General features: G+C 51.3%; 1 protein-coding gene across 1 annotated transcript in view; it reads left to right on the top strand.

Annotated features, from left to right (window-relative positions):
- Nucleotides 1-15,902, top strand: part of ADAM12 (ADAM metallopeptidase domain 12) — a 330,028-nt gene that overhangs the window by 261,439 nt on the left and 52,687 nt on the right. The window contains exons 12-14 of the mRNA XM_081267967.1: nucleotides 6,525-6,702; nucleotides 11,053-11,142; nucleotides 12,755-12,950. Of these exons, the coding sequence (XP_081124093.1) occupies nucleotides 6,525-6,702; nucleotides 11,053-11,142; nucleotides 12,755-12,950 (464 nt within the window). The remainder of the gene's footprint in view (nucleotides 1-6,524; nucleotides 6,703-11,052; nucleotides 11,143-12,754; nucleotides 12,951-15,902) is intronic.

Here is a 15,902-nt window from a genome sequence, read left to right as displayed (position 1 = left end):
CAAATGGAAGGGAAATATCCATCTGTGCACAACTAGACACTTTGTGGAACCTTCATTAGTGTGCAGGATGAGAATTAGCCCATTGAGTATAATTCTTAAAGACATTTGACAAGTCATTCCTGGTTTGAAGAGACAGATACTCATGGAATTTTACTGATTTCTAAAATCAGTAAGGTTTCCAAATGTTGTACTTTGGACTCTTAGAAATGGGAACCAGGCCACCATTTGACCCAGCTATCCCTCTCCTAGTTCTATACCCAAAGGACTTAAAAACAGCACACTACAGAGACACAGCCACATCAATGTTATAGCAGCTCAATTCACAATAGCTAAACTGTGGAACCAACCTAGATGCCCTTCAGTAGATGAATGGATTTTTAAAAAGTGACATTTATACACAATGGAATGTTACTCACAATAAAAGAGAATAAAATCATGGCATTTGCAGGTAAATGGATGGAGTTGGAGGAGATAATGCTAAGTGAAGTTAGCCAATCCCAAAAAACCAAATGCCAAATGTTTTCTCTGATATAAGGAGGCTGATTCATAGTGAGGTAGGGAGGGGGAGCATGGGAGGAATAGATGAACTCTGGATAGGGCAGAGGGGTGGAAGGGAAAGGGAGGGGGCAGGGGGTTAGAAATGATGGAGGAATGTGATAGACATCATTACCCAAAGTACATGTGTGAAGACACCAATTGGTGTGAATATACTTTGTATACAACCAAAGATATGAAAAGTTATGTTTTATATGTGTAATAAGATTTGTAATGCATTCCTCTGTCCTATATAAATTTGTAAAACTTAATTTTAAAAAAGATCTGGAAAAAAATGGGAACCAGGGTGTCCCACAGAACTATGTCTAAGCAAACTACATGAGCGTGATCTATGATGAGCCTGGAGTGCATGAGTCCACAGAGCACCCTTAAAACATTTGGATTTTAAATCTAGGCAACTTGTTCACAAACTTGAATGGACAGCAAATTCTCTTGGGCCATCTGCTGAGCAGGTGAGCTGCTATGGCCTTACAGTGGGAGGCTACTCAGCCACAGGAATGTGTACCCCCTCGTGCTACCTTGGAAAACCTATGCTAAGGCAAAGGGACCAGGCGCAGAGGCTACATGCCATACGATTCCATTTCCCTGGAGCAAACAGAATTGTGGAGTCCTTATAGTCGGGGCGGGAGGAGGGAGACTGTGGAGCAGCTGTTTGATGGGCAGGGCTGTGTTTGGTAGGTAGGGAGGAGGTTCTGAAATCAAAGTGGCAAGGCTGCATGGCAGTGAATGTTCTAGGAACCATGGAATTGGACATTTTTAAATGGCTTAAGGAGTGACTCTTAAGTTCTCTGCATTTTTAAGTCAAGCAACTCAGCTGGAGGACTAGCTAAAACACAGGTTTCAGGACCCTTCCCTGAGGATTCCTGACTCGGTCGTTCTGGGCTGGGGATTTCTATCTGTAGAAGTCGCTGGTGCTGCTGGTCTGGGACACAGTGGGAACCTGGCCGGGGCATGTGCTAGGTCATGACAGAATATTCCCTGTATCCACACCTAAGTCCAGAGGGTACTGATCTCCTTCCATGGTTCTGCAGTTCCTGAAAGGCCATCCAGTGCTGACCTGACATCTGGAATAAAGAGAATGGTTTTTCATCAATGAATTTGGAGCCAAAATCCTTGATTAAATCTAGTGTCCACCATCCCCTGACATGAACTCTTAAGGCCCTTTACACGTGGGGATAAGGAGGCCTGTCTCACTGGATTATTTTGAAAATTTAAAAAATATAAAGAAGAAAAGTATGACTATGGAAAAGCACCACCCTACTGCCTGCTTCAGAGCAGGGCTCAATAGTTACACTAAAATGTAATTTTTTGCTCAATTGCTAATCTTGGGAATCTATCAACTGTGATAGGAAACTATGACGGGGAAAAGAATGAGAAGCCATGGGAAGCCAGCAGACTCCACTCATGTGGCCTGAATACTAGTGAGCCTGAACCCTCGGCATCTCAAGGACCATTCTGGAGGAGAGGGATCTTAAGGGTCTTGGAGCGTGGGATGGATAGGGAAGGGGTTTGGCCTGGACCTGCTGCAGGGACAGTGGGCCACACTCAGGCCATATCAGCTCCTCAGAGCTTTGACTATGGACCCCTGAACAACACTTTCTTGGTGAGTGAATGAGTGAGGGAGGGGAGGAAGGAGAGAGATGCCACCACACCACCCAAGTCAGCTGACCCTGCCGTCCTAGAGGGGCCAAAGGCAGCCGACTAGGCAGCAGGATACCACACTTGGCTTGCCAAGTGTCTTCTCCAAGATCCCCCTGGTGTGGCCGAGCTGGAGTGACCGTGATCATCAGCAGTCACAGCGATAGGGTGTTTGGGACCACGGGACTCGTGTTCAGCTGGTACGTCATTCATACAAACCCACTGACGGATGTCACCTGAGCCTGAGTCCTTGGCTCCTACTGGGCCCCACACAGTAGGTCCAATGGCTCTTTGGGATGTGAGGGATATTGTGGTAAGTGTAGCTCAGGACAGGATTATAATGAGGACAAGCTAATATTTGGTGCTATTAAGTTCTTCTCTTGAGACCTGAAATTACTTTAGATTATTAAATTCCATGCATGGGGGGGTCATCGGGCTAGCAGTAATTTTTTGAGACTTTCTCAGTGCTGAGCGTCAATCCACTAAGGATGCTTCAGGGCACAGAAGGGTGAGGAGCAGAAGGGTGAGGCCTTTGGCTCATAGTTCAAAAATACTTGCTAAGAAGCAGGAATAAGGGCTCGGAGCCCTTCAGAGTGGCCTTCACTTGTGGCAGTGTCTGCTCCTACCCAGGCCAGGCAAGACTCCCTGTTTCATGACACCCAGGTGCCGTCCTGCCACCGCAGGGCCTTGCTCCTAACCTCCAATGACACCACCTCACTCGGGCTCCTCTGGGGAAGGGGCTGCCTCTCTGAGTGTGGTTTTGCAAGAAGAGCCTCCTTCCCGCTGTTGGATAACTCTCTCCAGGACAGGCACGTCCCAGCACGGCCCTGGGTGCTGGCTCTTCCCCCAGTGTGTCAGCAGCTTCTTCCTCTTGTCCTTGGCATGAGAGGCTCAGATGTGTGTCCTCCCCAGGGAGGTTTCCCAGTGGGGTTCTGTGGTGGGACCCCCCCCTCCTGCGCACATCCTCTCCTCCTTGCTGTCTTATTCTTCCCCTCAGTCCTTCCCTCTCTGACCCACTCACTCCTCTTCCTTACCCTGCTCATCCCGCCCACCCCCGGGGCATGTGCACGCTCCACACCTGGGGTTGGTAAGCTGTGTGTTGAATTCATGCTCGCACCACCGTGGGAGGGTGAGTGGCAGGTGCTCTGCTTTTCCTCCTCCAAACCCTGACTTCCCCAAGTCCAAGGAAGGTTGAGGGATGTTCTATGAGAGAAGGCTGCCTGCCTCCCTGGGGAGGAACCACAACAGGACAGAGCCAGCAGGTTATCTATGGCAGAAAGTGCCCCTGGGTTTGAGCACCATCTGTCTTCCAAAGAGCCTTCGGGGGCTGCAGTTAGGCTCAGTGAGGGGTTTGCGTGGGACGCGCAAAGCCCCAGGTTCTGTCCCCAGCACCACAAAAGGACAAAGAAAAGCACTGGTCTTCAGATGCTGGCAGTGGCTTCTGCCTGCCTCAGGGAGACGCAGTGACGGAGCCCTGCTGGGCCCAGGCCAGGGAGAGGCAGGACTCTCGGGAAGAACTGCAGCTCCTTGAGAGAGTCAGCCAGGCCCCTGGTTGGAGGGAGGAGGAATCACCGTGATCTTGGGCCCACTGTGAGTCTGTGAAAGCCCAGGGACTCTCTGGTGTAGGCTGGCTCTGTGCTGCGCGTGAGCGACCCTGATCAAGGATCCCCAGGGCAGGGCCATCCTCGACTTCCTCGGCATCAGAGGAGGGTGCTGCCACCTTGTTAAAACACCTCAGGGAACTGACACCTGAAAGTGCTTCCTCGGAGCAAAACCAGAACCCTGTGCACGGGGCAGGTAGTATTCACCGGTGATTCTAAATGACAGAGAACTGTGTGAGCACTTGGGGTTTGTCCTTCAACAGAATCAGAAAAAGCCAAGGAAACGGGAACGTAGCACCACAGACAATGGTGCTCCCGCGGGTGGCACAGGTCCTCCCGGACCTCTGCAGTTTCACCCCTGCGTGGAAACTGAGCTCACTCATCTGATTTGTTTCTGTTTCTTTAATATCAACCCCTTTCCCTCAAAATCAACGTGTGTGTCACATGAAAGACACTGAGACGGGGAGCCTCGCCTGAGCCGGGCTCAGACTGCCTTGGCCCCTTGAGGAATGGGGTGCTTCCTGCCTCCCTTTCTGTCATCCTCGCTGAGACTCTTCCTGGGCCTTACGGCTTATCCCCGTGTCTTTGCTAACTGACTTTTAACCCTGTCTGGAAATCACTTCCCTTCCAGAACAGCAGGTCACCATGACACTGAGTGAGCATGAGGCTCCATCTCCCGGATCAGGCCTGGAGGTGTGTGTGTGTCCCGGGGAAACTCAAATATGGGAAAAGGTCTGATCTGGGCCTGTTTCCTTGCAGAGGGAAGAAGTGCTGTCAGTTCCCTGGGTAATCGGTCTCTTCAACACAAAACTTTATAAATTGAAAATACTGCACTCTGTAGTTTTTTGAAGCTGCTCATCATCATTTTGATACCAGGAATCATCAATCTATCTGCCAAGGAAAGTTGCAAAGCCTTCGAAGGGAGCTAACTCCGTTACAGCACGAGCCCGTTCTGGTTTACTGCCTTTGCATTGGACAGAGCAGGACTTCCACCCATTAATTTATCTGTGGATTAGAATCACACTCCGCAGGTGGAAGCCTGGGATAAATAGAAAGCACATGGGGCTGGAGCAGTGTCCTCGGTTCGGCTGTGGGCGTCATCAGGATCTCAAGAAGTTGCATGCCCCGTCATCACTTGGTGGCTAGTCTGCCATCCTTGGGGAAGCAGAGCACTTGTGTTGGTTGGGCCAGTTGATTGAGATCCAATTACAGCATCACCCTGTAAATGTCTCCATGGGGAGAGAAGGCTGGGCTTCCTGGAGAGCAGGTCTTGCTCCCTCACTAAGTAGTAAAACCTGCGTTTCCGGCATGCCTGCCCCTTTCCATCCTTGCTGCCTCAAGACAAGGACAAATGCATTTGTAAAAGAGCAGCATTGACGTGCCGTGTGTCATGTAACTGAATTAGCCTGTTCTGTTGCCAAAACAAAACATGTGAAGCTGGTTACTTTATAAAGAAAAGAGGTTTATTTAGATGGCAGCTCTGGAGGTTCAAGGGCATGGTGCCGTCTTGTGTTCCACTCTGGTGAGGGCCTCACAGTAGATGGCATCACAATGACAGAAATATGTGCAAGAGGGAGAGATTACATGGCAAAAGAGGAAGCAAGTGGGATTCAGGACCCAGGTTGCTATCTTCCCAACATCTCACTTTTGGAGGAACTAACCAGGGTCCCTCAGAAACCATATTAATCCCTTCTGAGGGCAGCACCCCCAGGTGACCTAACTGCCTACCACCAGGCCATTGCCATTAGAGGCCACCTCACCACATCAGCACACTGGGACCAAGCTTGAGCACATAAACCCCAGGGGCCACCATGAACCACGTCCACAACACCAGCTGCCTTAGGAACAAGCCCTAATGCTGAGTGGCTTGCAGGTGAGAGGTGCCTTTCCCTTCCAAATGACACTGGGGCTCAGGCTGCCACTGCCCTCGCTGCAGTAAGCCAGGACCTGGGGACGGATCTGGCTCTGCCTTTCCTGGTCTCAACTGCAGGGAGAGAGGAGGCCGTAGGGAAGGCACACTTGCCTCAATACCACAGACCCAAAGTGACCCACACCACTTCTTCTCAGGTCCCTTGCCAAGGATTGGTCACGCAGCCCACCCAAGTCCCAGGGTCCTGGGCAGCCTCTCTAGACCAAAGGGTGCATAGCTTTGCTGGGAAGTTGGCCAACTCTGCCACACTCAATCATTGCCCTGAAAACTGGATGCACAGGCGGGACCTGCATCTATGGGCCGCATTCACCCTCCTACATAAGTGCCAGGGAAGCCAACCATTCTCCTTTGGAGACCTGAGTGCCAATCTCAGCCGGCCATGATTTGCAGAGGGACCATGTGTCCCTGGATCCATGGGCCTGAGAAGCACAGTCATTTGTATCTTTCAGTCCTTTGCATTTGCCAGTAAGGACAAATGCAAAGGAGTTCTCAGTGAGCTCCAGATCCTGAGAACTCGCTCTGCATTGCGTTGTGCCAGCCTGAACTGACGCCTGTAGAGAGACTCTGACATTGTTGGGTTGAAAACTTTCAAAGGACCGTTTCTGTTTTGACAGGGCACTTCTTGGTTGGTGGCGTTGGCACGGGGTGGGGCGGATGTCAGCATGCTCTGAAGGTCCTCTTCTCACCCTGTATGCTTCAGCCTTTGTTCACTGAGACACCTGAGCGGTGTCGCCCTGAGCAGCCCAGGAGAAGGCGGGAAGGGCGTGGCGCCCCTGCTCACTGTGGTCTCCCCCACGCAGGTTCCCCTTCCCCATGGTGTTCAGCAGCTGCAGCCGGAAGGACCTGGAGGCCAGCCTGGAGAAGGGCATGGGGATGTGCCTCTTCAACCTGCCGGAGGTCAAGCAGGCTTTTGGGGGGCAGAAGTGTGGGAACGGATATGTGGAGGAAGGCGAGGAGTGTGACTGCGGGGAGCCGGAGGTAAGGGGGCGTCTCCAGAACATTCCCTCTCGTTCTTGCTGGGCAAAGAAGTGAGAACTTGGAGAAACTGGGCAACAGAGCGAACGTGCTGGAAACTCGGGGTGGAAAAGTCCTGGAGAGCCACCTTCAATGAGCCCCACACACTAGGGTGGCTTTCTTGAATTTAAACTATTGCGCAAAATAAGTTGTATCGCTTGACTTAAATAGAGAGAGAATCTTCCCTGTTGAAGGGAGCAATATCCTTCAGTGAGGTGAGGATAAGAACAATAAAAAAGCTTTTAGCTTTGAGTTTGACCCAGAAGAAAGCCTTGGAATTGTAGCTTCAAAGAGCCACTAAGCACCATTTCTCCCTCTTTGTAGGGCAGGCTGCTAGAGGGGAATTTGAATAAGCACTGCTCTTTAGCCAAGAGTTTGCTCTCAAGTTGAAATCCTGCCACAGCCTCCTCTGCATGCAGGGCCTGAGGCTCCCAGGGCTCCTGGCGCTGGCCCTTGTTAGCTCTCAGAAGCAATAAGTGAAGGCGGGAGTGTTTTCATCCAGCCCAGGGATTATTTAATGCCAGTCAATCTCGGGAAATTTTCTTGTTTCTATAGGTCCCAAGATAATCAACATAAAAAAAATGTCTAGCAGCCACTTTTTAATGTCTGAAGAGTCCTGAGAAGGAAAGAGGGGACACAGTAGCACCTCCCTATAAAGCATGGAGGAGGTCGTGTTTAGAATCAATCAAAACAAGGAGTTTGTGTAGCCTGTGGGGTCCCCTCCCTCCCTGAGAGCGTAGACAAGCCAAAGTGTTCATCAGGTGCAAGGCCAGCTCAGCTAAATTTGCAGATGGGCTAAGAGGGGTTTAAAGTGTCTCAGAAGTTTGCTCTGAAAGGGGACCAGGAGGGAAGGAAAACCAAGCTTAGACTCCAAAGCATCCAGCATGTCCCTGTGTCCCTCACCCAACCAGTGGGTAGGAGAAGGCTTACCATGACCCGTCTCTAGGGTTTTCCATACCAGGAGGACCGGTCTTGGTCTGACAGTTTCTACAACCATGTGGAGGTGGCTTTGCACCATCTTTCATGCCCTGGTCAAACTCGGAACTTAAGGATAACGGCTTGTTCACAGTGGTGGTTAATTGTGCTCGGGATGCACCGGGAGTGATTGTTGTGTCGGAACAAGTCCTAATTACCATGTTACAGACACTCCTTAAGATGAGCAAAGGAAAACGTAGAACCAGCTTGGGATGGGGCAGGCACAGGGAAAGAGCCTTGAAAATGACTTAAATAGGAAACATAATTGGCTTAAGTTACCCATATTTCTCAGGAGAGGCCATGTTGACTTACAGTGGTTTGTCTTTGATTTGAACTCCTTGTAATTGTTTATTAATGGTAGCTCTTCATGGAGCCATAAACTCCCAGGTTTGGAATGACCCCATTAGCAGTCCTTTGTTCCATCTACCACCACCACGGCCAACATCACCACCTCCGCAGTCATCCCCATCACCAGACCAACATCCCCACTAACCAGCACCCCGCCAATAACTCCTATAGCCACTGCCACCTCCGTAGCTGCCGTCGCCACCACCATCATGTCAGCAAATACTTGGCACCTGACACCTGCTGGCCACTCTCTTCCAATCCACTTCGTCTCCATGAAGGGTGGCGCAGCTTTGGCAGGGTGCCTACCCTCCCTCCAGATCACAGCTGGTTGTAAACTCCTCCTATGGCAAGCCACGTTCTACTGGCCTGTAACTTCCACCTTTGGGTTTCTGTGGTTAGGGATCCTTATTTTGTAAAGTGAGCTCTTGATGTTTTAAAGAGATCTCTCCTTCCCTTCCTGTAATGTTCTCCCCTCCAAGAAATTTGTCCAAGTCACAGTGAGCCTTCTGCCTCACTTGCTGGTTTGTTCTTTAAAATTTTGCATGATTTGCTTTTCCAGGTTGTAGTTCCAGCTGCAACCAGCACTGTGGCAGCCCATTTCCAGTTTCCAAACTGCCCCACCCGGAGACTTTGAGTCTCATTAGAGCTCTCGGTCTGTTGGACTTTCAGACCTGTTACCTGAGCTCTCTCCTGCTCCCCAGTTCTCGGGCCCTGCAGGTATTCCTGTAGCCTCTGGCCCACAGAAAGGCTCAGTGTGTTGCCACGTAGGTAGGCAACACAGCATAAGCTGGACCTTGCCTCTGAGCCCCCACTCCCAGAAACAGCACCCCCCCCCAGTTTCATTTCAGGAAGATGCATTCCAGTTGTATCCCAGTTCATTGTGACTGAATCCACATCTGCCACCACTGTGTGGAATGACAATTAGGCCGTGTGGAGGGAGGCCTCCTAATGGCTCCATTATTCTTTCTTCTTTGGAGACTTGGTATTCATTCGTTCTGTTGTGTCTCTATGCAGTACTAAAATAAAAATGTATGACCCCATGAAGAGTTCGTCTCTTCTGAGAAATATGGTACTGCAGAGGAAGTGGATTCAGTGTAGTTAAAAGGCAAGTGACTGTCGCAGCCCTGCAGTACAGGGAGGCGGATTCATATCCGCAGAAGGCTTGCTCACTCCTCCAGCCAGCAGGATGGGAAGGCAACCTTATCTCCTTGTTTAGAGTCGCTAGCATGCCGGGAGCTTGCGAATCTCTCTTAAACTTAGTTATCTTTCTCACATTATCAATCCCCTTTGAAGTCAGACATTCTACTTGGCTGCATTTCCATTATTTCCATTTGAGCGGCTGCTTATATTTTTGGTGATTTGGGGAGGGGGCAGGGTTCTTAAAGGACTTGGGAACCCAGATATAGGATGGCTGGCTTCATTTAGAATCTTAAGGACATCTCTCATTTGGTTGATCTATCACCAGTTGAGCCACTTAGACCGTAACAAGCAATACAGTGTGGTTGTCCCTTTGATGGCATCTATCGGTATTGCAATTAATGAGCTTCTTTGGAAAAAATCAAGCAAGTTGCTAAACTTTTTTTTTAGAATTGTAAGTCCACGAGCTGGAAACCCTTGCTGGCATGAAAGTTATAGCTATGACTTCTGGTTGGCAGTTCTATCTTATTGTATATATTACACATTCCGGATGTTTATAAAGTTCTCAAACATTTAAAATTTAACAACTTTGGAAGTATGTACGATAGGGGCAAATGGTAAACACCAAATGAGAGCATAATTCATAGAGTTTCACACAGGACATAGTTCAGGTACCCAGGCTCACCATAAATCTTGATTACTGACAAAATTTTTTAATTGCATTTATGATACCAATGATAATTTTTTCATAAAAGATAGTGTTCAGGAGTAAACTATTACACTATTAAACTTGTATACAGTTAGCTTCACCCTAGCCAATAGTCCATAAATTCATCAGAGCATATTGTACATTGACAAAAAGAACATTGATAAATTAAGCAGTATTGAGGATTCTATGAATCGATCCATCTTAGGATAATTTTTCTAAAATGTACAGTCTTTCAGTCATTGGAATGCTCTGCTGTACACAGACTTCATAAATTGGCTAAATGCATGCAGGCTTTTTGAGAACTAAGTTAAAGGTATTAACCTCATATTTCTTTTGTTGGAAAGGAAATAGGTACTTATGAAGCACAGGGCAGTAAAGGAGCCCCTTCTCTCGTTTCTGTTTCAGAGGGAGCAGGGCACCTGGCATTCCACCTGCTTAAACCCCTCGACAGTCAGTATGCTTGGCCCCAGCCCTCCTTCTGGCTTCTTAGCCATTCTGATGTCCAGTTCTGGCTCCCAGAGCACCTTCAGCCAACAGCCTACCTGTGCTGGAAGGGGCTCATCCACATCCACCTGTCTTGACTGCAGGGAACTGGGGCTCATACTCGAGATCTGACTTCACCCAGGAGGAAAGCGTTCTGTTTCTGCTCTGTTTTGTTTTTATGGTGCCAGTGACTGGACCTCACACATGCCAGGCAAGCTCTCTACCACTGAGCTACAGCCCCAGTCCCACGAAAGTGTTCACTTTGGAGGAGCCAAGGCTGTCTGTATGTGTTTGAATAAGTAATTTCCCAGTCCTCCAGGGTCCTGTTGCTGCTCATGTCAATGAGCCCTGCGTGGAGACCGCTCTGAAGGCCCAAGGCCCTGCTGCCCAGCCTTGGTCTGTCTGGCCACCCTGCCTTCCTATCCCAGCCATTTTACCTCTCCTGAAGGCCCTGAGTGCTCCTGACTTTGCCAGGGGCTCGCAGGCCCAGTCCGTTCCACACAGAACAGAAACTGCTTTCTTCAGATGACACTGACCCTCGGGCAGGTTTGCAGGTTGGAAGCTAGACCCGCAGGTTCTTTCGCAGTCCTTTAAGGTGTGACATTGGTGTGAGATTTTGCTCTGTGTGGCCCTGTCAAACAGATCCCATTCCCCGCCCCCAGGAATGTACAAATCGCTGCTGCAACGCCACCACCTGCACCCTGAAGCCAGACGCTGTGTGCGCACACGGGCTCTGCTGCGAGGACTGTCAGGTGAGTCCGCAGAATGACAGTTGGCACCTGACAGTTGGCACCAAGGTCACAGATGAGCATGGTGGTTCAAATCCAATCCAATGCAAGGCAAGCAATAGAGCAGGACGATTTCAGTACTTGTGCGGTATGAACTCACTCCTTTTCAAGTAAATGCATATTAGCCACCTCTTATTTTTCAATATCTTCTAAGCTTCCGGTGAAAGTTACACTTTAATTGCTAATCATCTGGGATAGATTATTCACATACGAACTGAAAACTAGTAGGACCAAAGCACTTGCACTCGACATTTGTGTCGTTGGTGGCACATGGGGTCCTGTCCCCATGACACAACAGTGCACAGAGAATCAGACTCATACCCCCGCCAGACTCACGCTAAGTCCATCTGCTTGATGCCAAGAACATCTGGCAGGTGGGGCCAGAACCCATGTGGGCTGTTTCAGAGGTTTTGCATCAATATCTCAACCTTAATATCATCCCTGTCCAGCACAGTCAGGGTGGCAGCCTTGGGCCTTGGCCATCTTTGACCCTTGAGTGCATTTGCTTTGGCAGACCCTTGTCTCATTACCCACAGCTGATGTCTCACAGAACAGAAGCCTGATTCTAAGGGTAGAGTTGTACTTCTTGTTAATTAAGCAGTTGATCGTGGCAGGCCACTTACAAGAAACTCCCTCCAAGCTGCCCTGCTGGGGCCTGGTCATTTAGAAGTATTATACCTTTTACATTCAGCATTAAGATACCCTTCCTGGTGGTCGTTGGCCTGTGGGGAATGTTATGAGAAGCTGGTACTCCCTGGCCCAGCTGCAGGTGGTGAGGGGTGCCTAGAAGGGGCTTGCTAAGGTGGGAAGGGGACTGAGCCTCGACCAGGTGAGGATCAAGATGGTCACAGGGAGGAAGAGGTGGGAGGGTCTTGTGGCACTACCAGTGTGGTCCACATTGACAACTTTGAACAAGTTCATTCAGATTCCTAGACCTTCCAGAAGTTGGCTGGTGTCTTGCCTCGTTGCCTTTGAGGAGTGGGCAGAAAACCACACCCATGTTGTGGGGTTCCTTGGCTGCGCAGCCTCAGAAAAGGCACTCGGAGCCTTAATTTTCCCAACTGCAAAAAGATGAGGTATTGGTCAGAGGCGTTCTGATGCCTTTTACCACGCCCTCTTTTTACCTCTCCAGCCCTCCCCAGTAAGTGCTAAAGGGAGGTTGCTAGTCCCATGACTTCATGACAAGGTGACATTGCCCTTTAGATTATGCTCTTGGAACCATTTATGTCAACTTGCCCACAAATTCCAACACTTTGGATGCCAATGTCAACTTCAACCTGGGGAAGGTGCTGGCAACCAGAAAAGAATCTACCTGCCCAGTGACCCGAGGTGACAGGTGCCACCCAGCAGCTTGTGTGCTCATTACTTGCCTGCAATTAAAAATGCATTGCTCTTGGTTGCCCCACCCCCTTATGGCAGAGAGGTCAATCCCAGAGCCCAGGGCTGGGCTTTGAGTGCTCTCTGCTATAAAAGCATCTTCTTTCTAGGTCCTTGCCCCTTCATGTAGGCTGTATTCAGACGGCCTTGCTCTGCTCTGCCCTCTGTGTACATGCACTGAGTCACCCTCTCCTTTCAGCTGAAGCCTGCGGGGACCGCATGCCGGGGCTCCGGCAACTCCTGTGACCTCCCGGAGTTCTGCACGGGAGCCAGTCCTCACTGCCCGGCCAACGTGTACCTACACGACGGACACCCGTGTCAGGGGGTGGATGGCTACTGCTACAATGGCATCTGCCAGACCCACGAGCAGCAGTGTGTCACACTCTGGGGACCAGGTATGTGGCTGCCACCAGCTTGACACTGGGTGTTGGGGATTGTGGTCTGTTCCTAAGTCCTTGTTCCTGGAGGAACCGCCCACAAAACAACCATTCCATCCTGTTGGGAGCACCTGCCCCCCAGGAAGAGGCTGGGAACATGCTGAGATGAAGTGGGTGAACTGGCCACTGCCCACGGAGCTCAGCACAGTCTAACAAGAGAAGCATAAACACCTACTGTATGCTCCATGGGGTGACAGAGATGGGTCAGCCAGGACACCACAGGTACTGAGTAGGACAGACGGACAGACAGAACTTTTCACCACCACTCAGATGGTGGGGATGCTTCATGCCCTAACAAGGCTGCCAACCCAGGTCTGAGGGTGTCAAGGGGAGAGCCACTGCATCTGGAGGGCCCCCAGTGGGACCTGGTGCTCCAGAGGGTCTATGACCAGGAAGTACAGGGAGCACTCAGATGGGAGCCTGTGATGTGGAAGGGCCAGCAGTGGGGAGGCTGGGCACCAGGCCCTAATGGGGGACATGAGGCGGGAATGCGAGGGCCTGGGATGCCATTGGATATGAAGGCAGCCTGATGGGCTTGATGTGTGTTCTAGAAAAGGCACCCATGTGGCCAGGACACGGCTGCCACAGTGCCCTGTCCAGCAGATCCTAGAGTGGCATCCTCAGCTGGGCACTAGCCTATCTGTCCCTTCTGACCCTCCAATAAACCCTCAGAAAGGGCTCAAGCTCTGGGGTGGGAAGCCAGCTTCCTAGGGACCCGTGACTGGAACTGGAGCCCCACCATGGTGACCCGGTGTGCAGGTGTGACTCCCACAGTGCACAGTCACCCCAAGGAGCAAGTGAGGTCTTGGTCTACAGTCCCACTGAGGCTTTAAGAGGAAACAGAGCCTGGATGGACACGGTGGAGCCAGCACCCTGCCTGTGTCCCCTACACTGCTCCACCTCAGGGTGCAGATCCAGGGCCCCGCAGGGCCCAGGCACCTCGGCCCTGGTTTGCCATTTGGGTTTTGCTGCCTGTCTCCAGCTCAGAATTCCAGCTGAGAATCCTAAGCGGAGGTTTTCTCAGCATCTTGTAATTCTCCCTCGCCTTGCCAGCTCCCTCCTCCCATTGGCCAGAGATGACCTCAGTCCTGGCCAGAGGCCCCAGTGATGGCAAGGCTACTGTGGTCAGCCAGGCTCACGCCACAAGCCAAGCATGCTCAGACAGCAGCTCTAGCAGGAGGGACACTGACCCAGATCTCTGTCAGGCGCCTCTGTGAGGTTCTGGTTTCAGGGGTGATGAGGGAAGTAACCTGGAGCCGAAACTGGTGACGAAGCACAGAAGATTTTCAATGTGATGTGTGGAAGCAGTGACCAGCCACGGAGGTCTGCAGGAGCTGGGTCCCCATGGAGCCCGATGCCCCGGCCAGCCGATATGCCCCTCTGCACTTGGCACTTCTGAGGCTGAAGAAAGAGCAGGCTGGACACAACGACCCTCACTCATAGACCTGCTCGTGCAGGCGGAATGAGGCCTGCAGTTTCTGGCCTCAGTGCTTCATCCTTGGATCCTGAGCTGCCTTCAGCTGGCCCCTTCATGGGCAGCCCTGAGGTTCTCCACACAAGGGTGGGCACCCTCGTTGTAATGGCAAGCACTGAGAGGCACTCGCCATACCGTGCCACATGGCCATAGGGCTCTGAATGGTTCAGTGACTCCAGACACCTTTTTGGTGAGGAGGGTCACTTTGAGACAGTGGCGGCTGCTGCAGGCCCAAGCCTCCTGGCCTCCAGCATCACCCACGGCCATCTGCCCCAGCCCTCTGCAGTCAGTAATCTCCCTTCTTGAGTTACAAGGGCCGTTCTGTGCTCCCTTCCAAGGAGCATTCCGTGGCCAGAGCACACGCAGCCCTCGGAGCTCTGGAGTGGAGCATGCTCTTCCATGCCCTGCGTGACGTAACGCCTGGCCCCGTTTCCACAGTGAGGTCAGATGGAACTCCGCGGCTCTCTCTGAACTGCTGCATCGTGTGACTCAGCTGGCCGTGTGCCCTTGGGTCGTGGTGACCAAGGCTGGTATTTATTATCTCATCAGACTAATCCTTCCCAAGCTGCCTGGCCATGGAGAGAAGGAGCCAGGCAGACAGGCCGACAGACAGACAGCCTTACCCACAGATGGGCTTCGCTGAAGTGAGAGCAATGAGAAGTTACTGCTTAAAGTCATCATCCTGGCAGCCAAGGGTGAGGACAGAGGCTGCCCTAGAAGTTGTACCAGCTCCCTGGGGAGGGGGCTTCCTCCAGCCCCCTCCAGCTTAGCTCTGCTCGCTCCAGCCCACCCTCCTGCTGGTAGCTGGGCAGGCCATTGCCTGGCCATGGTGGGGTTTGCCAAGAGTGGTTCAGTGCACAAAGCACCAAACACATCACATGGACCAGGTTTGGAGACCTGCCCCAGGCACAGAACTCCCTGGTTTTAAGGTCCCTCTTCCAGCCCCTCCTCTGTACAAATCACCAAGTAACTTCCCCAGGAGAGCCAAGAAAATGGAGGACCACCACAAGCTGTGGCCTTCAGTGCCAGGGGCTTCTTGGAATGGGCCTTTAACACTCCCTTGCAAGTGCAGTGTGACCCTCTCCTGACACGTTGGCGGGGCTGCCCAGTTCTCCAGGTGAAGGGACCATGTAAATTAATGTAACTGCTGTAAATGAATGACCACAACCCCAGTGGCTTAGGACAGCACAGATCTACCACCTTACATTTCTGGAGATTAGGAATCCTAAAATCAAGGTGAGGGCAGCGCAGCGCTGCCCCTGGAAACTCCAGGGACAGCTGTTTCCTGCCTCCTCTGGCCTGCAGAGGCCACCTGCATTCCTTGGCCCACGGCCCCTCCTTCCATCTTCAGGGCCCTGACGCAGCATCTGTGACTGTCTGTCCCCTGACCTCTGCGTCTATAGTCTCATTTCTTTGACTCTGATCCTCCTACCTCA

This window comes from Spermophilus citellus, assembly GCF_964194105.1.
Source record: "Spermophilus citellus genome assembly, chromosome: 15".
NCBI lineage: Eukaryota > Metazoa > Chordata > Mammalia > Rodentia > Sciuridae > Spermophilus > Spermophilus citellus.
Note: the sequence above shows the minus strand (reverse complement) of the source record. Positions and strands in the feature narration are given on the sequence as shown.